Here is a 27,172-nt window from a genome sequence, read left to right on the forward strand (position 1 = left end):
AGAATAACTGAAAGTAGTTAAAGAGATGTATACTAAAGTTGATAGACCACCTGCATATATTTACTTTTATGTTTTTTTCTTTGCCTTTTTGGTTTAGTGGATTTGTGCTATCAATAACATTTCAAGGCAGATCTACTTGACAGATAATCCAGAGGTAATTCATTCATGAGAGAATATCATGGTGGTGTTGTGAGTTTTTCCTTAATGCTCTGACTGTTCTGATTAATTCTGACTGTACTGATCAATTTCTCAATCAGGCTGTAGCTATCAAGTTAAACCAGACTGCTCAAGAGGCAGTTACCCCCATCACCAGCTTTGACAGGAGGCTTGAAAATACACAGAACAGGTAAAAGCCCTTATATGCACTGTATTTGTTACATTCCAACATTTTTAATTTTACACGGTATGGTGCAGACCCTATGGGACCGTTGATATAACTATCTTGTATTTTTCCCTTATTTTAGTTTTGAACAGAGTGGGAAAGACGCAGAATGTCTATCAGTTTTTTTTTATTGTGGTCTATGCCCCCATTTAGGAGATTTCCCCTCGCTTCCTGTTGGGAAAGAAGGCGAGGATAAATGTCGATAGACATTTACACAACTCAATTTTACAGTATAATGGGGAATAATTGGAACACTTGACAGGTTAATATTAGGGTCTGTGACTTTCTGCCCCCTTGACAATTGCTCCTTACAGAGAGGTAATATGAGAGAGGTAATATCTCCCCAAGGGATCATGTACAGCAACAGAAGTTAAGAATTCAATAGAAGTATTTACCTTTTTCAAGTCTGTCCAAAACTTTAGAAAAGGCCAGAGTCTGACTTTTTTTTTTTGGTTAAACGTTTTTATTTATCCAATGAAAAACAAGACAATAATACAAAACGGTATACAGCTTTCAATGTATATACAATTTTCATGTTCAGTGTTAACAAGTTTATAAAGGTATTTGTACAGAAGTATGTGGGGTTTCCCTAAAATACTTCAAGGGTTTTTGTTGCAAGACAAAGTTTAAACTTCATGGCACAACATCAAAAATTACACCACTTTGTCATGGGAGAGTGATAAATGTGAGGGATGATGTATGCAGCAAGATTATTCACATATGGCAGACTCTTTGAGCCAGCGGTCCCAAATCTTATTGTATTTTGTAGGGATACCTCATTGAGTATATATACGTTTTTTTTTATAAGAAAGGGTATTATTTACGTCAGTCATCCAATCAGTTAGTTAGCTATCGTCTTTCTGGCCTGGAATAATGTTTCATGTAGGAATGTCTTGAAATATTTATCCATGTTAATTTCAGGGAGGAATTCAAGTAGGCAGGGCTTTGGATCAGTCAGGGGGGACCCCATGTTGTCATGCAGTAAATCTATCACTTGACTCCAAAACCCCCGTATATACGGGCAAGACCACAACAGATGAAAAAATGTACCCAATGTTTGTTTGCACATTGGACATGTCAGGGGTTGTTTAAATTTAGCTAGTTTTACAGAAGTGAGATATGCGCGGTGTAGTATATATACCTGAGTCAGTCTGTCCGATAGTCTGGGCAAAACTATTTTACATGTGTCTAAGGCCTCACTCCAGTCGTCATCCTCCAGTTGTCTCAGGTCTCCTTCCCACTTCACTTTAACATTATATGCTAATTTCATGGATGACGGAATGTGTAGCATGCTGTAGAATGTGGATATTAATTTATGAGACTCCCCACTCCTAATGACTTCCATAATAGGATTGCAAGGGGGGTGAGGTGTTGAGTCTGGAAATTGTGTTTGGATGGCGTGTCCGATTTGTAGAAAGCAGAAAAACATGCGGTTCGGGAGATTAAATTCTTCCTTTTGCATGTCAAAAGTTTTAACCACTTTACGACCGGCGCACGACGATCTACGTCGGCACTCAGCCCCGGCCAGGCAAACTGACGTAGGCCTACGTCAGCACAATTTGCCGGCCCTGTGCGCGCTCCCGCGCGTCCCCGCCGCCGATGATGACTCGATTGGGTTCAGAACCGATCAGTCATCAGGTCCAGGCCAATCATTTTTGGTCTGGACCTGTTGATCGGTCCTGCCCAATCAGATCATCCTCTAAGCCTGTGAAATGTAAACACAGGCTTAGAGGAGATGTGCCCTCCCCCCACAACGGTCTTTTTGGATCCAGCGTGAGAGGAGAGCACATCTTACTGTGAGTACTGCACCAAGCACACCCACACACAGTTAGATAGGCACATTTCACCCCCGATCGCCCCCCCAATTAACCCCTACAGCACCTGACACAACACACACTATATACAGCATATAGCATATACCTATATACCTGTATAAGTGTGATTTGTGAACAGGTGTAGCCCTTGCGACCCCCCCTTTTCCACTCAAATTACCCCCCACCCCCCCCTAATAAAGATTTAACCCACTGATCTCCCCTGACCCCCCCCTGATCACCGCCGTTAACCCCTACACCCTCTGTCACATCAGCACTAATACAAACGCAATATACGGTGTTATTGTATTTTTGTATTAGTGTCATTGTGATCAGAATTAGCGCAGGCGACTAAGTTTCTGTCCCAAGAAGGTTTAGGGTCCCCGCCACCCGCCCAATAAAGATTTAAGCCCCTGACCCCCCCCTGATCACCCCTACACCCCCTGCCATAACACACACCGTATACAGTATATAGCATTTTGCTATATACCCGTATAAGTGTGACTTGTGACCAGGTTTAGCGCTTGCCACCGTTCCTTTTATCCTTAGGATACCCGCCAGTCCCTTCCAATAAAGATTTAAACCCCTGATCCCCCCCTGATCACATCCCGTTAACCCCTACACCCTCTGTCACATTAGCACTAATACACACATAATATACTGTTTTTACTGTATTTTGTATTGGTGTCATTGTGACTTGAGGTTGCGCTAGCTAGCTAGTTTCTTTCCCAAAGGAGGTTTAGGGTCCCCGCCACCCCCCCCAGATCCCCAGCGCATAGTTTAGAAGTAACCCCTTGATTGCCACACACGCACGCACGCACCTACACTTCCATTTCTAGTATAGTGTTTGAACAGATCAATATCTGATCAGAACTATACTAGCGCCCCCATAGTTTAGGGTTCCCAAAACGCGGTGTTTGCACGATCAGTACTGATTCCGGCCAGCACCTGCGTTTAACCCTTTCACCCAGGCAAGTGTAGTAATCAATAGATTACTGTCACTTGCAAAAAAACACAAGACACAAAACCGCTGTGTTAGCAGAGTCAGGCCTGATCCCTGCTAGCATTAGCAGTTTTTTTTGTAGCGCTTGAAATAATCTTCGACAACCAGGTGCTTTTATTACCTGTGAGTCGCATCACTGTACGAGTAAATTTAGTTACCAAAATGACCAAACGTTCGTACAGGGATGAAGAGCTTCTCAGTTATATGCTGACCGAGTCATCTGATAGCGAAGGGGAAGCTACAATGACCGAATTAGTGTCAGTATATGAACCTGATGACGGCAGCGGCTCCCTGACAGATAGCTCCGACGACAGATGGGTCCCTGTTAGACCCAGGCGTACCCGACCCCATTCTGAAGTTGTTGTGATGCAGGAATCGCAGGGTGCTCGTATGGAGCAGAGTGTGGGTACTAGTGCCGCTCATCCTTCTGGCGACCTGGCAAGCGCCAGCGGCCTAGTACAACCTGGACCTAGTACAACCAGCACTGCAGTAAGACCTGGTGACGTGGCGAGTCCCCTAAGTGCAGTTGAAGCTGGTGCGGTGGCTAGCACAAGTAGTGGCCCGCGGCCACCGCGTATTCGAAGACAGGCCCGTAGAGCCCATAGTGCCCTCCCTGATGCGCTGGCATTTCCTAATTGGCAACCCACTGATACTACAGCGCCAGTACTTCCCCCATTCACCGCCCAACCTGGAATCCACGTGGAGACAGCTGGTTTTACGCCCCTGAACTTTTTTGAGCTGTTCTTCACGGAAGATCTTTACAGATCTATTGTGGATCAATCAAATTTATATGCACAACAGTTCATCGCCGCCAACCCAAATTCACACCTTGCCAGACAATTCGGCTGGAAACCTATAACGGTTTCCGAATTTAAGATCTTTCTGGGCCTTTCCCTTCACATGGGCATAACTAAACAGAGTGAATTGCGGCTATATTGGTCCACTAGCCCAGTTCACCATATGCGCATGTACTCTGCCTCTATGTCCAGGACGAGATACGAGCAAATTCTGCGATTTATGCATTTCAGCGACAATGAACTCTGTCGTCCTCGGGGAGACCCTGCATACGATCAGCTCCACAAAATTCGGCCCCTCATAGACCACTTCAATCAGCGGTTTGCAGCCTTGTTTACCCCCGAACAAGTTGTCTGCGTTGACGAGTCCCTGATTAAATTTACTGGCCGCCTTGCTATGAAACAGTACCTCCCCAGCAAGCGTGCCAAGTACGGGGTCAAGCTGTATAAATTGTGTGACAGGGCCACAGGCTATACAGTTAGTTTCCGGGTCTATGAGGGAAAAGATAGCTGTGTGGAGCCCCCCAACTGCCCAGACTACATAGGGAGCAGCGGTAAGATCGTTTGGGACTTGGTGTCACCCTTATCCGGAAAGGGGTACCATTTGTACGTGGACAACTTTTATACAAGCGTGCCACTATTTAGTCACCTTCTCGATTTACAAATTGGCGCATGTGGCACCGTGCGACCTAATCGCCGGGGCTTCCCCCAACGGCTTGTAGATTCCCGTCTTAGTCGGGGGGCGAGAGCCTGCTTGAAAACGGACAAATTACTTGCGGTGAAGTGGAAGGATACACGGGATGTTTATGTTCTGTCCTCCCTTCACCCAGACACGACGATCCAAATTCCTACGGCAACTGGCGTTATGGAGAAACCCCTCTGTGTCCACGAATATAACCTTAACATGGGAGGGGTGGACCTTAACGACCAGCTTTTGGCGCCGTATTTAGTTGCCCGTAAAGCCAGACGCTGGTACAAAAAAGTGTCTGTTTACCTATACCAATTGGCTATGCTGAACGCCTTTGTCCTATACAGGGCGTCAGGACGAACTGGATCTTTCCGGGAATTCCAGGAAGAGATCATCCTTGCCTACCTGTACCCAGGAGGCATGCCTGCCCAACTTCCCCTTCCAGATGCAGTGAGCCGGCTGCATGAGAGGCATTTTTCACATGTCCTCCCGAGTACCCCTACCCAAAGATGGCCCCAAAGAAGATGTCGTGTCTGTAGCAAGCGCGGATTTAGGCGTGACACCCGTTATTATTGTCCCAAATGTCCTGACCAACCTGGTCTCTGCATCGGGGAATGTTTCGAGCGCTACCATACACTAGTGGATTATTAGCGTAGGGTACAGCACGACACAGTGTAGGGCACATAAACACAGGGTCTCGAAGGATGTTGGATGTCCATCGACATTTTGAGAGACCCAAGCTGGAAGAGAAGATCGCAGATGATCGCAGTCCCTCCCAAATCAAGAAGTAAAGGAACAGTTAGAAAGAAAAATAAAAGGATCCAAAAACTGTTGTGGTGTCAGTAATTTTATATGTCCTTCTACTCCTTCCTACTATACTTTTTTTCAATGTCCTTTGTTTGTTTTTTCATTCTTTTGTGACCTGTTTCTCTTGCAGGTCCCTCGTCAGCTACCACGCATTGATTTTATATATTCTGACACAAACAGCGTTTGCGCTCAGCATATATGGATACCTTTGCTGATAGCAGCTGTGGTGATTTTCTGATTTCAGCACTGCAGTTAAAATCCTATTTTGGTATACGTGGATAGCGCCGTGTATACCCATCATTAAATTCAGTGGGTGGTTGTTTGGGCGGTTAATGATGAAGATCCAAAAACTGTTTTTGTCAGTCATTTTATATGTCCTTCTACTCCTTCCTACTATACTTTTTTTCAATGTCCTTTGTTTGTTTTTTCATTCTTTTGTGACCTGTTTCTCTTGCAGGTCCCTCGTCGGCTACCACGCATTGATTTTATATATTCTGACACAAACAGCGTTTGCGCTCAGCATATATGGATACCTTTGCTGATAGCAGCTGTGGTGATTTTCTGATTTCAGCACTGCAGTTAAAATCCTATTTTGGTATACGTGGATAGCGCCGTGTATACCCATCATTAAATTCAGTGGGTGGTTGTTTGGGCGGTTAATGATGAAGATCCAAAAATTGTTTTTGTCAGTCATTTTATATGTCCTTCTACTCCTTCCTACTATACTTTTTTTCAATGTCCTTTGTTTGTTTTTTCATTCTTTTGTGACCTGTTTCTCTTGCAGGTCCCTCGTCGGCTACCACGCATTGATTTTATATATTCTGACACAAACAGCGTTTGCGCTCAGCATATATGGATACCTTTGCTGATAGCAGCTGTGGTGATTTTCTGATTTCAGCACTGCAGTTAAAATCCTATTTTGGTATACGTGGATAGTGTCGTGTATACCCATCATTAAATTCAGTGGGTGGTTGTTTGGGCGGTTAATGATGAGTAATACTACGCATTATTCCTGTGCTGATTTCTGATAGGTTCTCTTTTTTTCCGTTCAGCCCACAGGCTGCATGAAAAAAAAAAAAACCTATATGCCAAACAAGGACCAGCAATGTACTGGTACGTTGCTGGACTTTGAGTGGTTATACCAGGATGATGCCTGCAGATTTAGGCATCATCTTGGTATCGTTTTTTACAGCCAGCGGTCGGCTTACATGTAAAAGCAATTCTAGCAGGTAATTGGCCGCTAGACTGCTTTTACATGCAGTGGGAGGGGCCTCCCCCCCCCCACCGCTGCCTTCCGCAGCCTTCCATGGTTTTTCTCGGGCTCTCCTGTCCCACCGGTTAACCCGAGAGTGCAGCCGGTGGTTCAATTATCTAACCATAGAGCTAATTGGAGATGAGAATGGCTCCAATCATCTCTATGGCCTAAGATGCCGGAGGCTACGAGCATTTTATGACTTCTGTTTCGCCAGAAATAAACAGGGCCATTGGGAAATTGGGAAAGTATTTTATCACACCAATTTTGGTGTGGTCAGATGCGTTAAGGTCAGAGGAGAGATCTAGAGTCTAAAAGACCCCAATTTTTTTAAAAAAGAGTACCTGTCACTACAGATTGCTATCATAGGGGATATTTAAATTCACTATGATAACAATAAAAATGATTTAAAAAAAAAAAAATTAAAGGAAAGGTGTCAAAATAACATAAAAAAGCAAAAGAAAAAAGAAAAAAAAAAAAAAAAATTGAGCCCCCCCCCTTACCCCCGGTGCTTGCGCGCAATGGCGCACGCACGCGGTGGTCTAGTGTCATATGTAAACCACAATTGCAGCATGCATGTGAGGTATCGCCGCGATCGCCAGATCGAGTGCAGTAATTCTTGCAGTAGACCTCCTCTGTAAGTCTAAAGTGGTAACCTGTAGAGACTTTTAAAGGTTTTCAAAAATGTACATACGTTTTTGTCGCTGCGCAGGCATGCGCAATTTTTAAAGCATGTCATGTTAGGTGTCTATGAACTCGGCATAAGATCATCTTTTAAATTTTACCAAAAAAATTGGAATTATATAGTGTATTTGTGCAATAAATTTAAAAAAAATGTATTTTTTTCGCAAAAATTGCGTTTGGAAAATCTGTGCGCAAATACCGTGTGACAAAAAAATTTGCAACATCCACCATTTTATTCTATAGGGCCTCTGCTTTAAAAAAATATATAATGTTTGGGGGTTCAAAGTAATTTTCTAGTAAAAAAAAAATATTTTTTCATGTAAACAAAAAGGCACAGAAAAGGCTTGGTTTTCAAGTGGTTAGAAGAGTGGGTGATGTGTGGATAAGATTGAGTATAAAATGCCGGAACTGTTCAAACACCCCCCTAATGACCCCTTTTTGTTAAAGTAGACACCCAAAGCTTTTTTCTGAGAGGCATGGTGAGTCCATGGAGTATTTTATATTTTGCCACAAGTTTCGGGAAAATTATTGTTTTTTTTTTTTTTGTTGTTTTTTTACAGAAAGTTGTCACTAAATGATATATTGCTCATGCATGCCATGGGAATATGTGAAATGACCCCCCAAAATACATTCTTTTGCTTCTCCTGAGTACAGGGATACCACATGTGTGAGACTTTTTGGGAGCCTAGCTGTGTACGCGCCCCCGAAAACCAATCCACATCTTCAGGTTTTCTAATGGCGTAAATTGCTGATTTTACCCCTGACTACCTGTCACAGTTTCAGAGGCCCTGAAATTTCAAGATGGCACAAAACCCCCCCAAATGACCCCATTTTGCAAAGTAGACACTCCAAGCTACTGGCTGAGAAGTATGGTGAGTCCATGGAATAGTTTATATTTTGCCACAAGTTTCGAGGAAAAAAATTTTTTTTATTTTTTTTTATTTTTTTACACAAAGTTGTCAGTAAATGATATATTGCTCACACAGGCCATGGGTATATGTGAAATGACACCCCAAAATACATTCTGCTGCTTCTCCTGAGTACAATGATACCCCATGTGTGAGACTTTTTGCCAGTCTAGCCGCGTACAGGACCCGGAAAACCAATGCGCACCTTTAGGCTTTCTAAGGGCGTAAATTGTTGATCTCACTCCTTACTACCTATCACAGTTTTGAAGTCCATAAAAAGCCAAGATTGCACAAACCCCCCCCAAATGACCCCATTTTGCAAAGTAGACACTCCAATCTATTTGCTGAGAGGCATGGTGAGTATTTTGCAGCTCTAATTTTTTTTGGAAAATGAAGAAAAAACAGGAAAATGCATTTTTTTTCCTCTTTTTTCAATTTCCAAAACTTTGTGACAAAAAGTGAGATCTGCAAAACACTCAACATGCCTCTCTGCAAATAGCTCAGGGTGTCTACTTTCCGAAAAGGGGTCATTTGGGGGGGGGTTGTGCTGTCTTGGCATTTCATGGCCTCCAAAACTGTGATAGGTAGTCAGGAGTGAAATCAACAATTTACGCCCTTGGAAAGCCTGAAGGCGATGATTGGTTTTCGGGGTCCTGTACTCGGCTAGACTGCAAAAAAGTCTCACACATGGGGTATCCCTATACTCAGGAGAAGCAGCAGAATGTATTTTGGGGTGTCAGTTCACATATACCCATGGCATGTGTGAGCAATATATCATTTACTGACAACTTTGTGTAAAAAAAAAAAAAAAATATATATATATATATATTTCCCGGAACTTGTGGCAAAATATAAAATATTCCATGGACTCACCATGCCTCTCAGCAAATAGCTTGGGGTGTCTACTTTCCAAAATGGGGTCATTTGGGGGGGTTTTGTGCTATCTTGGAATTTTAGGGCCTCCGAAACTGTGATAGGTAGTCAGGAGTGAAATCAACAATTTACGCCCTTGGAAAGCCTGAAAGTGGGGACTGGTTTTCGGGGACCTGTACTCGGCTAGACTGCAAAAAAGTCTCACACATGGGGTATCCCTGTACTCAGGAGAAGCAGCAGAATGTATTTTGGGGTGTCATTTCACATATACCCATGGCATGTGTGAGCAATATTTCATTTACTGACAACTTTGTGAAAAAAAAAAAAAAAAATATATATATTTCCCGGAACTTGTGGCAAAATATAAAATATTCCATGGACTCACCATGCCTCTCAGCAAATAGCTTGGGGTGTCTACTTTCCAAAATGGGGTCATTTGGGGGGGTTTTGTGCTATCTTGGAATTTTAGGGCCTCTGAAACTGTGATAGGTGGTCAGGAGTGAAATCAACAATTTGCGCCCTTGGAAAGCCTGAAAGCGGGGACTGGTTTTCGGGGACCTGTACTCGGCTAGACTGCAAAAAAGTCTCACACATGGGGTATCCCTGTACTCAGGAGAAGCAGCAGAATGTATTTTGGGGTGTCATTTCACATATACCCATGGCATGTGTGAGCAATATTTCATTTACTGACAACTTTGTGAAAAAAAAAAAAAAATATATATATATATATGTATTTCCCGGAACTTGTGGCAGAATATAAAATATTCCATGGACTCACCATGCCTCTCAGCAAATAGCTTGGGGTGTCTACTTTCCAAAATGGGGTCATTTGGGGGGGGTTTGTGCTATCTTGGAATTTTAGGGCCTCCGAAACTGTGACAGGTAGTGCAGAGGTGACATGCACAATTTACGCCATTAGAAAACCTGGGAGTGTTGATTGGTTTTCGCGGTCCTGTACACAGCTAGGCTCCCAAAAAGTCTCACACATGGGGCATCCCCATACTCAGGAGAAGTGGCAGAATGTATTTTGGGGTGTAATTCCACATATACCCATGTCATGTGTGAGAATTTTATCTTTTAGTGACAACGTTGTGTAAAAAAAAAAAATAAAAAAAAAAAATAGTAATATTCCCAAAACTTGTGGTAAAATATAAAATATTCCATGGACTCACCATGCCTCTTAGCAAACAGCTTGGGGTGTCTACTTTCCAAAATGGGGTCATTTGGGGGGGTTTTGTGGTATCTTGACATTTCAGGGCCTCCTAAACCGTTAGAGGTAGTGAGAAAATGCAATGAAAAATGTACGCCCTTTGAAATTCTGATGGTGGGGATTTGTTTTTGTGGTCCCGTACACAGCTAGGCTCCCAAAAAGTCCCACATATGTGGTATCCCTGTACTCAGGAGAAGCAGCAGAATATATTTTGGGGTGTAATTACACATATACCCATGGCATGTGTGAGCAATATATCATTTCAATGACAACTTTGTGTAAAAAAAAAAAAAAAAAAATTTTTAGTCATTTTTCAAACACCTGTGACAAAAAAATGAAATATTCAATGAGCTCAACATGCCTCTCAGAACATTCCTTAGGATGTCTACTTTCCAAAAAGTGGTAGTTTGGGGGGGTTTTGTACTGCCCTGCCATTTTAGCACTTCATGAAATAAGATAGGCAGTCAAAAATTAAAGCTGCGTAAATTTCTGTATTTACACCATAGTTTGTAGACGCTATAACTTTTGCGCAAACCAATAAAAATACGCTCATTGAATTTTTTTTCGTCAAAGACATGTAGCTAAATATATTTTGGCCAAAAAAAAATACATAAATTGAGTATATTGGATATTTTTTAAAAGACAAAGTTGAAAATGTCATTTTTTTGCAAAATTTTCGCTCTTTTTTTATTAATATCGCAAAAAATAAAAAGCGCAGAGGTGATCAAATACCACCAAAAGAAAGCTCTGTTTGTGGGAAAAAAAGGACGTAAATTTCGTTTGGGTACCACATTGCATGACCGCACAATTGTCAGTTAAAGTCACGCAGTGCCGAGTCGTAAAATACCCCCTGGTCGGAATGGGGGTAAAATCTTCCGGGGCTTAAGTGGTTAAAAGCTCCCACTGACAGTATATGTGAGAGATAAAAGATTCCCTTCTTACACAAAATCTCCGGATCCGGCACGGTACGGAATTCAGGAAGTGTTTTATTGTGCCAAATGGGAGAAAATTTGTGATGTGTAGGTATATCCATTTTGAAAGAGGCGAGTTACCATGTTTTCCTATAGTGAAAAAGGGAGTCTGACTTTAATGTACAGTATGTGATGATGACTTGTGCTTTGTTCATTTTATCTGTACAGTGAAAGCTTAAAACAGAATGTATCACAAAGAGAGCCTACTAACTACGTAACTGAAGATGGCACAGAGGAACTACAGCCAGAGCAGTTAATAGTCCCGGGCACACCTATTCAGTTTGACATTGTTCTGCCAGCCACTGAATTCCAGGACCAGAACAGAGGAAACCGGTATAAAATGTCACTGTCACGACTGTGCACCTTTCTCTACTTCACATTTTAACTGCTAGATCAGATCTGTCATTTTAGAAGGAAAATCTACTCTATATTCGGAAATGAAAACATCTGGGAATGCAACTTCATGCCACATGATTCTCTGCTGTTCAGTTTTGTTTTTGTGCTTTGATGAGGGTGGACAAGACTAGAGTAGGCTCAAAAAAAGGGTGGTGATTGAACTAGGCAATGCTGGTGGTCATTAATACAAATTCAAGTCCATACAGAAAGTGAATAGTACTAGCAGTAATAGTGGGACAGCAAGGTTAATGTCATGATATGCCAGAATAAAAGATGAGGAAATTGGAAAAAATAGCACTGGACCCGTAAGGTTATATTATTGTTATTATAAAGTATTGATGTTGCTATAAATAATCTAGTTTCCTTGCAGGTGGCTTCTACACCCCAGAGGATCTCCACAGTCTCCTTGGCTTGTAGTGTAATGTTAAAAAAATGAAAGTTGAAGTGCCACACCCCTGCTTAGGGGTTCAGATGCAACTTTATTCCTATTAAAAACAGGGACAGTCCAAAAGTAGGGCTTCATTGAAAACCATGTGAAAAGGCTAGAGGTGAACTAGAAATGTAATATTATTCCTTTCAATATGATTGGAAGCAAAGCCTCGTCAGCAGCTGGTTGGCTACTTTTGGGATTGTCCCCCTGACTTTTATTGTAGTAAAGTTAAATCTAAGCAGTGGAATGACACTTCAATTTCTTATTTGTTACAGAATAAAAATTAGAGGCGCTCTGTGCATTTCCTCTTTCCAGTGTTCCACTTTAAGTGGTGAATTTTCTTTTGAGAAAGCATGCCTTTCATAGTTTATAAATTGTCTAGATATTTGTTACAGGTCAGTGATGCAGAAAATGTTCATAATATAGTAAAGCTGGTACAATATCATGCGGTGGCAATTTACTTGAAGTGTTCCATGAAGTATAAAATAAAGCCTCTATGATATACGTGCTTATTAGTACAAATAGTTTTTATATGTTGTACTTTCAGGCGCACAAATCCGTTTGGAGAATCTGAAGACACTGGTGAAAACCCGGCAGAGGAAGGTAATATATTAAGTACATCATCAATATTAATAGGCCAGGTCAGAAACCAGCTTAAAATGCTAAAGTAAAGCTGAAGTATTGTATTGAATAATTTCTTCTAGCTTAAGAAGCATTGACAGAACCCAGATTTGATGGTGTCTCAACTCCCCAAAAAGCTTCTAATTGCTTTGCTTTCCAGTGTACAGAGCCCATGGGTCTATTTATAAATGTTTTTTACTTCAAATTCACACAATTATCACCCAAGATTCAGACAGTTTTTTCCAAATTAATCCAATTAGAAAATATGTAACCCTTGGGTGACCGTTTTGTGAATTTTTTTGTAAAAAGTTTTATAAACCGATCTACTTGTGTATATGTATTTTAATATTCTTAAATTATAATTGGTGGTATTATGGCATCTTTTTTTTTTTTTTTAATCAAGAAAAAACTTTATTGAAATATACAAACAAAAACACAACACAGAAACAGAGTCCAGAGCACATTCAGCACAATCCGCAATGTTCAAATGCATAAAGGAATAACATACAGCGATAGCATAGCCGCCACACAGTGAATACACTCTAACCAACAGGAGAGGTAAGTATATGTCCATCCCAGCCGCCCTCACCGCCCCCCACCCAAACACTTAGGCAGGGGCTGAACAGGAGATAGCATCCAGCATGGCCATGCCCCCTAGTACTCACACCACCCCCGCCAAGATATTATTAAGAACCAGGTCCACCGGGGCCAAGCCCGGCACAGCCAACCACGGAGCCCGCAACGTGTCAAATTTACCCGGGTTGCCCCTATGTGGCAATCCACTCTTTAACCAAAGGAGCCCTCGGAGATATCCAGTGCCGCAAAATCAGCTTTCTCACCTGAAACAGGGCCCGACCAATGGCCTGCAGAGCCGGCACCGGGGCCTGGACACCGATCAGGATGCCCAGCAAGCAAACTTTAGGATCCTCCGGCACCCGAACCCCGAAGGCCCCCGAAAGTGTCCTAAGCACAATCCTCGAATAAACATGGAGCTTGAGGCACCGCCAGAGGAGATGCAGCAAGTCACCATGATCCCTCATGCACCTGCCACAAGTGGGAGAATCTCTCCTTCCCATCCTATGTAACCTGGCCGGAGTGTAGTGGGTTCTATACACAATGTATAGCTGAGACAGTCGCTGAGCCACATTCAGGGAACTCAGCTGCACAGCCTGTAGGGCCTCCTCCCACTACTCATCCTCAAAAGCTCCCACATCCCGCTCCCAGTGGGGAACCATACAAAGCGGATGGCGATCCATAAAAGACCCCATCAATAGGGAATAACAATGTGAGATAAATCCCTTAAATTCACGGACTGTGGACATAAAGTGAAATATCAGTGCAGGCGAATGAACCCACATGTCCCCCCCCCCCCCCCCCCCGCCTGGGCCCTGACAGCATGTTGTAGCTGGAAATAGTAGAACTGCATGAACTGCCACAGACCCCTCCCCCCCCCCCTCACTCATGGCCCGGGCAATATGCTGAAGCTGTGAAGCTAGGTAATACAGCCAGGGATTGGGTACCGTCAGACCCCCCAGGTCCTTGGGGCGCTGAAGGTGTTCTAACTTTATTCTGGGATTCTTAGATAGCCATAAGAGGGATCGAAAGATGGTGTTAACAATTCTAAACGCGCGCAGAGGGATAATTACCGGCGAGTTGTGAAGAGCATACAAGAGTTGGGGCATAAGTATCATTTTTTCAAGATTGACCCGGACATGCGCAAGCGGGACCAAACTTTGACTTTATCCCTGAACCGGGCAAGAAGGGGGGTTAGGTTGAGGCGCACATAATCTAATTATGGCATCTTTAAGCATTGCCAGTTTTTATATCATGGCTGCACCAGAGTCCCTGGAAGTGAAGGTATGCTGAAGAGGCTGGTCTGTTGATTCCATGACTATCTGAAGACTATCTAGGACAATTGTATTAGGCCACTCCGCTTTCCAGTTTGGAGTTCAACAATGCTCTGTAATAAGAGTATTAATGTAAAACTGTGGCCTCCTATTTAAAAAAAATAATTTATGCTGCAGCAATTATATGGTGGTACCTTTTTATATAGGAGAAAATGCTTTTCTGGGCAATTTTTATGCACAAGTCAGCAACCTGGGGTTGTAGGTATGTGTTCCAGTACCTGGCCTAGTATGTTTCAACTGTGCTGGGCAGTCATATAGAGAGGAGGCCAGCACAGCATGTCTTTGTTTATTAGGTGATCACTGTAGTGTAAATATTTGCCAGACCTCAAGTTTGTGGTGCTTTGGGGTTGAGTTTTTCAACTGGAGGGCCTTTTGTGGGGGGACATGACATTCAGCCCTGCCAAGGTTAGAAGAGTGTTTTATAAAAAGATAATGCTGGTCTTCTAGATGTGGTGAAGTTGAGTGGCAACAGTGTGAAGGGTTTTACTGGGAACACACATTCTACTGCTATGTGGTCCCTTCTTTCCCCTCTTTCTCGACCTCCGTAGTGTGCTTTTATCCACTATAGCCCTTTCTTAGTCAGTTCTCTTGGAATTGGACATTGGCTAAGCTCTGTGTTGCATGGAGGACATTTGGGAAAGGGCAGGTGGAGTGCTCAGGTTGTCATTGACCAGTTCTGATAGGTGACCTTTTCATTCGACTTCATAATATTTTGACAAAAAAGTTATCTTGGAAAAACACAAATGTCCTGTGTGGCCATAGTTATGCTGAGGAATTTGGGCATAGTTTTACTACATAGTGGTACAAAAAAACAAATGCTTGCTGGTTTCTAGAGTTACAGTTGCTAGGTAACTATGTGGAATTTCATTTGGTTTTATTTATTGTTAGGATGGTAAAGATCTTTTAATAACTATCCTGCTAACATCTTTATTATGACGGAATGTCTTAGGGAGGTCCTTACATTAACTGATTATTTTACATAGCCTATAGACATGGTTGCTGAGTTTTAGAAGCCTTTCTGAACAATAAAGAGAAAAAAGAAGTTACCGGCTATGGAATCACAGTATTGGGATGCAAGTTACTTGGGGAAAAGATTGTTTAGAAGCGATAAAACTGTAGAAAAGTTTGAAAATGCAATTTTTTATTTTTAGGAAGCACTATGTAAATGTTATATACAGTTAAGTTACTGTTTGTTTTTTCCATGTTATAATTGTATTATTTTTCAGGATTACTTTTGCAGCAGATGTTTGTAGTTCGCTTCTTAGGATCAATGGCAGTAAAATCAGATCACACCAACCAGGTCATATTTGAAGCCATGCGACAAGTCTTAGCTGCTCGAGCTATTCATAATATATTCCGGATGACAGAATCTCACTTGATGGTAACCAGCAAAAGCATTAGGTATAGTTTTTTTTTTTTCTTACACATGTGCTAACTTAGAATATGTTAGATTTACACTGGTTTAACATGCTGTGTTCGCGATCACTGAGCAGCTTCTGTACCACACATGAATTGTAGTTTTGTATAAAATGGTTCAGCAGAATCTTCTCAACAACCTCCCTGTAATAACTATAGACCCATAAGTAGCATAGGTTAAGGAATGGTTAGAAATCAGCACGACAAAGAATTGGCCTGAACCATTGGGTTCCTATTTGCCACTCCACCAACTTAAGGTCCATCAGTCCCTTGCTATGCCAGCTTCATGTATGGGAGACTCCATGTTTCATCGTTGTGTTCTCAACTGCTTCACTACCAGCTTGTGGTCGATTAGTCTCTTAGTTTTCTGGCTCCATATTATGTGTGCGGGAGACTCCATATTGTCTGACAGATTGGGCTTGGCTTATCAACCAGAGGATAACTTAAGTTTAAGGATATCCACCTGTGTAAATTTGTCAGATTTGAGTCAAATTTAAAATTTGATCAACAGATTCCGTAATTTCTAGTCAAAATTAGTTGCAGGCATCAATAGATTCTGTGACACCTGCACACCTGGCATGGGTGGCTCAAGAGCTGCCCAACCATAGAAAAAAGAATACAGTCAGGTCCATAAATTCTAATATTTTTGGCTCTATACACCACAACAGTGGATTTGAAATGAAACAAACCAGATGTGCTTTAACTGCAGACTTTCAGCTTTAATTTGAGGGCATTTACATCCAAATCAGGTGAACGGTGTAGGAATTACAACAGTTTGTATATGTGCCTCCCACTTTTTAAGGGACCAAAAGTAATGGGACAGATTAACAATCATAAATCAAACTTTCACTTTTTAATACTTGGTTGCAAATCCTTTCTTGGATTGGAGAATTGGTAAGTGGCTGTATATGTTTCCTCTTTCTTTTCTTTCTTACCCTCTATGTCTCAAATTTGTTCTGTGGTGGAATGCCCCCATGCTGCAATGGCGGGACGTTCACTCCCTTTTTTGGGGTTGAAAAACGTTACTCCTCTGAGCAGGTCTCGTGGGGGACCTTGAGTATAGTATGTGATTTGAGCTGTTTAGCAGATTCCCTCATTAATGGCTATTATATTCTACTCTGTTTTCTTCTAGATCAGTGGTCCTCAGCTCCGATCCTCAGGGCACACTAACAGGCCAGGTTTGCAAGATAACTAAATTACATCAAAGGTGATCTCATTTGCTGCTCAGTGATTTCAGTATTCTAGGCTGCATCTCCCCAAGGTAATACTTAAAATCTGGCCTGTTAGTGGGACCCGAGGACCGGAGTTGAGGACCACTGTTCTAGATGATTAATAAAGGAGCTTTTGCAATCTCCCACTTCCAGTCAGGAGTCATTGTGGCTACCTGATTGATCCAGCTGACTATAGCAGTATTATGTTTTCCATGTACAAACTGTTAAAATTATTTGATCTTTGGAAGATATATAACATGAATGACTCCCGCTATTTTCCATTTTCTGTTGTGCCTTTTGCTTGTGGGGGACCATGGCTTTGCATCTCCCGTGCTGTATCTTATGATGTTGTTTTTTACTTATTCTTGAAAAGAAAAATGTTAAAGCAGTCTTAGCACAGTTAATGTTTACATAGTTACATAGTTAGGTTGAAAAAAGACACAAGTCCATCTGGCTCAACCAATAAAAAACAAAAAAACCCAGTAATGAAAACCCAACCATAAAAACCCCATATACACAATCCTATACCCGTAGTTGATCCAGATGAAGGCAAAAAACCCCCAGCAAAGCATAACAAACACTTTGCTAAAACTTTGTGTATCAGTACTGTTTGAACCGAGAATGCCTTGAAAGCTTGTCCTGAAGCTCGTCCTGAAAATGTAGCTGTTAGTGCAAAAAAGGTATCATGGAGAGTTGTGTGTTTGTGCAGCAATGCATTGTATTGTACACACATTTTATAATTTAGAAACAAGAAAACTGATCTACACTATATTACCAAAAGTATTGATAACCGCTTCAATTCTTCTGGGAAGCCTGTCCACAAGGTTTAGGAGTGTGTCTATGGGAATGTTTGACCATTCTTCCAGAAGCGCACTTGTAAGGTCAGGCACTGATGTGAACAAGAAGGCCTGGCTCGCAGTCTCTGTCCTCATTCATTCCAAAGGTGTTCTATTGGGTTGAGGTCAGAACTGTGCAGGCCGGTCAAGTTCCTCCACCTCAAACTCGCTCATCCATGTTTTTATGGACCTTGTTTGTGCACTGGTGCGTGGTCATGTTGGAACAAAAAGGGGCCATCCCCAAACGGTTCCCCCAAAGTTGGGTGCATGAAAATATCCAAAACGTCTTGGTATGCTGATGCCTTAAGAGTTCCCTTTACTGGAACTAAGGTGCCAAGCCCAATCCCTGAAAACCAACCCCATACCCTAATTCCCCGCCACTAAATGATTTGGACCAGTGCACAAAGCAAGGCCCATAAAGACATGGATGAGCGAGTTTGGGGTGGAGGAACTTGACTGGCCTGCAGAGAGTCCTGACCTCAACCCAATAGAACAGAGAGGAGACTGCGAGCCAAGCCTTTCTGTCCACATCAGTACCTGACTTCACAAATGTGCTACTGGAAGAATGGTCAAACATTCCCATAGACACACTCCTAAACCTTGTGGAAAGCCTTCCAAGAAGAGTTGATAGCTGCAAAGGAGGGCCAACTCAATATTGAAAGCTAAGGACTAAGACTGGGATTCCATCAATGTTCATGTGCGTGTATAGGCAGGCATCCCAATACTTTTGGTAATATAGTGTATGAGGTTTATTAAGAGCTTGTGTAATCATGGAATAAGAAATTGTGTTTTTTTTTTTTTTTAATTGTAGGGTTTAACTGATAATTTTCTTTTTACATCTAGATTAATAGATCCACAAACACAAGTTACAAGAATAAGTGTGAGTATAAAATGATCACCTGCTGAAGCCTTTACAAGGAATCTCATAGGTCTTTTATTTCCACTAAGGAGATTTAGGACTCTTACTGCACCAGGATGTTAGATTTGCATGTCATGGGAAAGTGGGGGCAAAATAAGAAAATGTATTTTAGTCTTTCTATATAATTCGTTTGTAGAGTCCATATTGTACAGTCAGAATGATCAGTCCTCTTACTTTCAACATGCAACTGTGTTTTGTCTTACAACCGCAGTATAAAACTGTATCACCAGCTGTTTCAATTATAAGCGTCTCTGGTGCATTATTTGAATAGAAAGGGCTCTGAAATATAATGGAACTTTGTTTAGTCAAATCACGCTGTCGCTAATAGTTTGCTTGTTAAATGGTTGATTTCTGAAATGGATTAATAAGGAGCTCTTTTACCGGCCAAAAGGTTTGTATTTCTGCCACACAGCAGTACAAGGGACCTGACTTTTCTCTGCTGCAGTTAAAGCGGTGATAAACTTTACAAAAATGTTCTTTTTAAAATGGGCCCCCTGCAAGTTTATGCTATAACGTACTAGCATGCACCACATACTACCACATTATGATGGACTTGTCAAACGGAGCCCTCCAGTGCTGAGCCGTAACTGCTTCCTGCACTTCCAAACATTCTCCAGTCATTTGTATGGCCAGGCCACGATGACATCACTACCATGCGTGCACGAGAGTCTCCATCTCAGCATGACACTCTCTGCAATCACAGCACACTCAGTGTGCCATAAATGCAGAGCGTAGTGAGCATGCGCCAGTGATATCAGCTGGAGTTAATGTGAATATCTACTAAACGGTGCAAGTTTAGGCCATTTCCAAGGTACCTAAAGGTAAGACTTATTATAGGCTTACCTGTAGGGCAGACTTTAAAATTGGAGTTTAATACCACTAAGTAATACAACTAGGTCTTGTCCCTGCCCCAAGCTGTGCCTAAATAATAACTTACTAACACTGCTTCATTTCATGATTTATGATGCATACAGAGTAGCATTAGACTGTTACTAAATCCAACAACAGTAAAATCAGTGTGTATATGCAGTAAAGCATGCTTATTATACTCACTGTGGAACCTTCGCTTTTAAAGGGGTTGTAAAGTTAGAAGGTTTATTATCTTAATGCATTCAATTCATTAAGGTTAAAAAATTCTGTGTGTAGCAGCCCCCCTAATCCTTACCTGAGCCCCCTCTCTATCCAGCGATGTCCACGAGTGTTTCAGTGGCCTGGGACTCTTTCTCCTGATTGGTTGAGACACAGCAGCGGCGCCTTTGGTTTCCACTGCTGTCAATCAAACTCAGCCAATCAGGAGAGAGGGGACGGGGCTGAACGACGGCTCCATGTCTGAATGGATACATGGAGCTTCAGCTCGGCTTAGGTGCCCCCAATAGCAAGCTGTTTGCTGTAGGGTCACTCAACAGGAGAAGGGGCCAGGAGCTCCAGCCAGGGATCCAAGAACAGGAGGATCTAGGTTGCTCTGTGCAAAACCACTGCACAGAGGAGGTAAGTAAAACACGTTTGTTATTTTAGTAGAAAAAAAAAAACGGAATTTTTGTAAAATCTTACCTGTAAAATTCCTTTCTCTGAGTCCTCCGACAGTTGCCGCCTCTTCATATTCGTCACAATGGGGTATTAGACTTTGCTCCGAAGGAGTAGCTAGGCAACAGAATATGTTAACATTAAAGCTTTTAACATACCCCACCCACAGGGGGTGGTCCCCTCAGTCAATACCCTCCTACTTCCTGCAACCATATCTCAGTTTCAGTGGAATAGCAGTAGAGTATACAACCAAACCCCAAAAGAGGGGCGGGGGCGGCGACTCTCGGAGGACTCAGAGAAAGGAATTTTACAGGTAAGATTTTACAAAAATTCCGTTTTCTCTTACGTCCTCCGACAGTCACCGCCTCTTCATATTCGTCACAATGGGGACGTCCCAAAGCAGTGCTTTGTGAAAGTGTGTACGGTCGACCAGGTCGCCGCCTTACACTCCTGGGCCACAGATGCCCCATGACGACAGGCCCAAGACGTACTCAGACATCTAGTAGAGTGCGCCTTCACAGGCACAGGAGGAACTTTCCCCTGCAAAGCATATGCCTGTTCAATGGTCTGTCTGATCCATTTGGCGATGGTAGAAGCCGACGCCGCCATACCCTTCCGAGGACCCTCCGGAAGGACAAACAAAGAATCCGTCTTGCGAAAAGACTCAGTCGATTTAAGGTAAACCCTTATCGCCCGAACAACATCCAAAGAGTGCAACCTCACCTCCTTCGGATGTTTAGGCTTTGCGCACAGCGAAGGCAAGACAATATCCTCATTGAGATGGAATGCCGAAACTCGCTTCGGAAGAAAAGAAGTATTAGGTCGCAAGACCACCTTATCCAAGTGAATGACCAGATACGGAGACTTGCAGGACAAAGCCGCCAGCTCCGACACTCTGCGAGCCGAAGTGATCGCCACCAAAAAGGCGACCTTCTTGGACAACGAGATCTCCCTGAGCTGTTCAAAGGGAGCACGTTGTAACACAGAACGAGATTCAAGTCCCAAGGAGGCAGAGGTTCCCTCCTAAGAGGGACCAGATGCCGCACTCCTTGAACAAAAGTGGCAACCAAGGAGTTAGAAGCCACAGGACGTTGAAAAAGAACGGCCAGCGCAGACACCTGACCCTTGACCGTAGCCAGCGCCAAACGCTGGTCGACACCCGTTTGAAGGAAGGACAACACTCGAGAAACCGAGTACGTGTGAGGTGAAAACCCCCTGGACTCACACCAGGCAAAATAGGCCTTCCAAGTACGGTAATAGACCTTCCCTGAGGAAGGTTTCCTCGGGTTGATCAAAGTGTGAATGACCTCAGGGGAGAGACCCCTATCCTTCAGGACCTCGGTCTCAACAGCCAGGCCGTCAAAGCCAGCGACTGTAAAGCAGGATGGAATATCGGGCCCTGAGACAGGAGATCGTCTCGAAGAGGTAGACGCCATGGGGCGTCGACCGCCAGATTCACGAGGTGTGCGTACCAGGACCGGCGAGGCCAGTCCGGTGCCACAAGAATCACCGTGCTGCGTTCCGAGTGCAACCTGCGGAGGAACCTGGACAGCAATTGAATCGGTGGAAACGCATACATCAGTCTGTACTGATGCCACGGGGCTACCAACGCGTCTGATGCGTCTGCCCGAGGGTCGCGCGTCCTTGCCACGAACCTTCTCACCTTGTTGTTCAGATGAGATGCGAACAGGTCCACATCTGGAAGATGCCACGTCGCGCACAACATCTGGAAGACAGCCGGGTGGAGAGACCATTCCCCCTGATCCAGGGTCTGGCGACTCAGATAGTCCGCCTGCCAGTTCTCCACCCCCGGAATGTGAACTGCCGTTATCGCCGGGACATGAGTCTCGGCCCAAGACAGAATGTCGGCCACTTCCCGAGCCGCTCGGGCACTCCTGGTGCCCCCTTGGTGGTTGATGTAGGCCACCGCCGTGGCATTGTCCGTCTGCACCCGAACCGGACAGCCCTGCAGTCGGTCCGTCCAGCGACGAAGGCAGAGATTTATCGCACGCAATTCCAGAATGTTGATCGGAAGGGAGGACTCCCCCTCTGACCAAGTTCCCTGGGCGGACAGAACACCACCCCAGCCCGACAGGCTGGCATCCGTGGTGATCACTGTCCATGAGATAGGACGAAAGGACTTGCCCCCCGATATCATCGGGGACTGGAGCCACCACAGAAGATCCCTTCTGGTGCGAAAGCTCAATGAAATTAGAAGATCCAGAGATTGCGGTCGCCCGTCCCACTTGGACAGGATCTCCGCCTGGAGACCCCGCGTGTGAAACTGGGCGAAGGGAATCGCCTCGAAAGCCGAGACCATCAATCCCAGACATCTAATGCACGTCCGGAGGGACGATCACGGACTGTCCCTGAGGGACCTGACTTCCTCCTGAAGAGTCCTGAGCTTGTCTTCCGGCAGGAAGACCTTCGCCTGGATCGAGTCCAGGATCATTCCCAGGTAGGGAAGACGAACCGACGGACTCAGCGTCGACTTTGGAAAATTTATCGTCCAACCAAACTCCTGTAGAGTTTGCATTGTGACGGACAGGTCCTTTTCCAGACCCTGGCTGGACGCAGACCGAACCAGAATGTCGTCCAGATACCCCAGGACAGAGATGCCCTGAGCTCTCAACAAAGCCAGAACGGGAGCAAGCACCTTGGTGAAAACCCGAGGAGCCGAGGCGAGACCAAAAGGCAACGCCACGAATTGGTAATGATCCTCCGCAATGGCGAATCGAAGGAACCTCTGTTGACCCTCGAAAATCGGGATGTAAAGGTACGCATCCTTCAGATCGATGGAGGCCATGAATTCCCCCGGAACCAGGGCAGCCACCACCGACCGCAGGGATTCCATGCGGAACTTGCGAACCCGCACAAAGCGGTTCAAAGCCTTTAAGTCCAGAATTGGACGAACCTTGCCCTCCTTCCTGGGCACGGTGAACAGATTTGAATAAAACCCCCGAAATCTGTCCCGATGAGGCACCGGAACCACCACTCCCTGAGCCCTCAGGTCCCGCACCGCTAGGTGCAGGTCCCGCAAACGCTCCGGAGACAGCTGAAGATTTGAGGGAAAGAATCTGCTTTCCGGCCGAGAGAGAAACTCGATCTTGTAGCCAGATCGAACGATTTCCTGAACCCACCGGTCCCGCACGCGGGCCAGCCAGGGTTGAAGAAAAAAGAGCAAGCGTCCCCCCACCCCAGAACTGGGTGAGGGCGCCCCTTTAGGTCGCACTGTTATGGGTAGAGGGTCCGGACTGACCGGACCTCTGTTTTCCAGACCACGGCTTCTTTTGGGAGCCTTGACCCTTGAACGGTTTGCCCTTGTAGTGCGACCGAAAGGCACGAAAGGACCCCTGAGGAGGCCGAAAATTAGTATGCTTCTTACCAGGAGCCCCCTTAGCCTTGGGGAAGTGGGGCAAGAGCGTGCTCTTACCGCCCGTGATCCCCTTAATCAACGTATCCAAGGACTCCCCAAAAAGGCGAGATCCATCATAAGGCAGATTGGCTAAGGTCTTGCGCGAAGATTGGTCCACCGACCAACACTTCAACCAAACCAGGCTGCGAGACAACACCGCCACGCTTTGTACACGTGCAGCCAACGGCACTAAGTCCAAGTCTGCATCACACAGGTACATGACACCCTGATGGATTTGATCCACCATATCCAATGTCGCCGGCGAGGCCGAATCAGCCACTAGGACGCGCCTAAGCACCTGCGTCCAACTTGCGACAGCCTGGGCTGCCATAAGAGAGGCAAACAGAGCTTTAAGCATCGAACCCGTAACAGAATAAGTATGACGGGCAAGAGACTCCATCCTCCTATCCGTGGCATCTCGGAACACCGGGGTATCCTCTGCAGGAATCGCAGTGGATTTGTTCAAAACCGCAATGGCGTGATCCACCGGGGGTGGCACACACCACCGTTCATCAGTGGCAGGCGTGAAAGGATAACGCAGCCTGAACCTACTTGGCACAGCAAAAGGTTTGCTTAAATTGCGCCATTGTTCCTTAACAGCGCGCTGAAAATCATCAGTGCAGGGAAAGACCTGCGATGTCTTGCGACTTTTCTGCGTCCCATAAGCCGCCAAGGCAGCGGGAGGACACAGTTCATCCTGAAAACGCAGCGTTTGTTTTATAGAAGCAACCAATTCATCCATGATTGCAAGCTCTTCAGGCGAGCCAGGGGGAGAATTATCAACCCCTTTAACCTCAGCCTCCACCTCGGACCCCACGAGATCCAGGGAGGAACGGGACCCTGATAAGGAGACCCCAGCCATAGCAGCCCCATCACCTTCACCCTCAGAATCAGAGGAAATAGAAACTCTGGGTCTTTTAGTGGATTGAGCAGCCACCAGCATCTGCACCTGAGCAGCAAGGTTAGCCACCACTTCGGCTAAATCCCCCCCTGGGGGGGAAACAGCAGTCCCCTGGCTTCCCACCAAGGTGGCAGGAAATTTGCCCTCCTGAGAATCCATTTGCCCCCAAAAAATATGCCGGAGAATAAAGGGTTAACTGCCCCTTTAACAAGCGCGGCGAGCGCAGCCCACCGCACACACACACAAGCACAATGAGACCCCCACAGGGATAAAACTGAACACAGGCAATGGATACAGGAAGGAACAGAAGGATAAAACCTCGATCGGTGCACCCAGGAAAGAGGAGGTGATGCAATCAGGGCGCTCTATTAAAGCCTATGGAAGGCTACAAGAAAATGGCCGCCCGCAGTGAAAACATGCGGCTGGAGCGAGCGCAGGCAAAATGGCGCCGTTTGGCACCGAAACCGCCGCTCCCCCACTACTGTGATGCATATAACACCACCCATGTAAAAAACATGGCGGATCGCCGCAGCGATCGCTGTATCGTGCCCCAAACATGACAAAAACATGCCCCACAGCACACAGCCCTTCACACTGTACACAGGCTGACACAGACAGTGCCACACAGCCCCCCCCCCTGCAGCCCACAGCATGCAGCCAGAGCGATAGGGAGACAAACAGTGTGAACAGAGGCAGGTTACACAGTCCCAGACTGACACCCCCCCCGACAGACAGGTCCCCACATAGACACACTTACCTCATAATGGCGTGGGGAACCTGCACAGGCGAACAAGCCGCTGCACATGAGGCAGGGAGAGTCGCATCCAGGACGCACAAACCGCACAGCGTCCAGTGAGGTAGCCACCTCACCAATCATCCCTGCACCGAACAGGGATGGGTCGTTCACTTCGCCAGGAGCGTTACCTGGCTGAACGCTCGACGGCAGGCTGGGAAGCCACTGACCCACGACCTGCGACCAGGGGGATCAGCCCGAGACCCAGCCCGCACGAATCCTCTTCATCAGAAGAACAAACTAACGCTGACAAAAAGAACAGCTAAGTAAAGAGAGAGAAAAAACTCAAACAAAAAATCAAAAAAGAAGAGAGGCTGAGGCAAAAAGCCCCAGCATAGAGAGATCCAGCTACTCCTGACAAGCTAGACTTTGAAACTGAGATATGGTTGCAGGAAGTAGGAGGGTATTGACTGAGGGGACCACCCCCTGTGGGTGGGATATGTTAAAAGCTTTAATGTTAACATATTCTGTTGCCTAGCTACTCCTTCGGAGCAAAGTCTAATACCCCATTGTGACGAATATGAAGAGGCGGCGACTGTCGGAGGACGTAAGAGAAAACAAGACTTTGCAATCACTTTAATCCTCTGTATTGTGTAAAAAGGCTGTTTGATCTGGTCTGATCCTCCCCTTCTTTCACTGTCCCCAAATCATCTCCTGGTAGAACAGAGGCTAGGGGACAGGCTGCACATGCTCAGTTTGGTGTGTATTGCTAGAGAGTTTTTGTGTTTTTTCTTGGGATAGTGCGTGTGATCAGCACAGGGCTAATAAACACTGTCCAGACAGAGGGTCTTGGGCCCCTATAGCCTTGTAGGACAATCAGGGGAGAATGAAAACTATGCCTACAGGTTTAACCAGACACTGATAAAAGTCACAAGACTACCATATACTGCTGATGAAAAAAGGTATTTTGCAGTTACTAATTGTATTTCCGTGTTCTGTATACTGTGGAAGACCAGAAATCGTGAATGCAGGGTCCTGGGTTTAGTAACACTTTAATTTATATCTCCATGAAGATCAGCTTTAGGTCACAAAAGGTTGCTTCTGGTCTTAGTGCTTTTCCTATAGCCACACCATAGCTGTAGCTCTTTGTTAGTGTAGATGTACCTCTTGGCATACAGACAATCCATGCATGCAGGTCATCCAGATTAAATTAAATAGAAACCAGTCATGTCTTTTCATCATATATTCAGTGTGTACTGTATGTATGTGTGTGAACTGCGCATATATATATATATATATATATATATATATATATATATATATATATATATATATATATATATATACACACATTTATTTTTATATATATATATATATATATATATATACACAGCTGCAAGAAAAAGTATGTGAACCCTTTGGAATGATATGGATTTCTGCACAAATTGGTCATAAAATGTGATCTGATCATCATCTAAGT

General features: G+C 44.5%; 1 protein-coding gene across 1 annotated transcript in view; it reads left to right on the forward strand.

The window, feature by feature from the left end:
- The window catches only part of APPL2 (adaptor protein, phosphotyrosine interacting with PH domain and leucine zipper 2), a 150,201-nt gene that overhangs the window by 90,756 nt on the left and 32,273 nt on the right, over positions 1 to 27,172 (forward strand). Inside the window, exons 13-18 of the mRNA XM_082253113.1 lie at positions 98 to 154; positions 258 to 346; positions 11,552 to 11,716; positions 12,757 to 12,812; positions 15,964 to 16,138; positions 19,044 to 19,080. Coding sequence (XP_082109239.1) covers positions 98 to 154; positions 258 to 346; positions 11,552 to 11,716; positions 12,757 to 12,812; positions 15,964 to 16,138; positions 19,044 to 19,080 — 579 coding nt within the window. The remainder of the gene's footprint in view (positions 1 to 97; positions 155 to 257; positions 347 to 11,551; positions 11,717 to 12,756; positions 12,813 to 15,963; positions 16,139 to 19,043; positions 19,081 to 27,172) is intronic.

Source organism: Pelophylax lessonae (assembly GCF_965119305.1).
Source record: "Pelophylax lessonae genome assembly, chromosome: 4".
NCBI classification, from domain to species: Eukaryota; Metazoa; Chordata; class Amphibia; order Anura; family Ranidae; genus Pelophylax; species Pelophylax lessonae.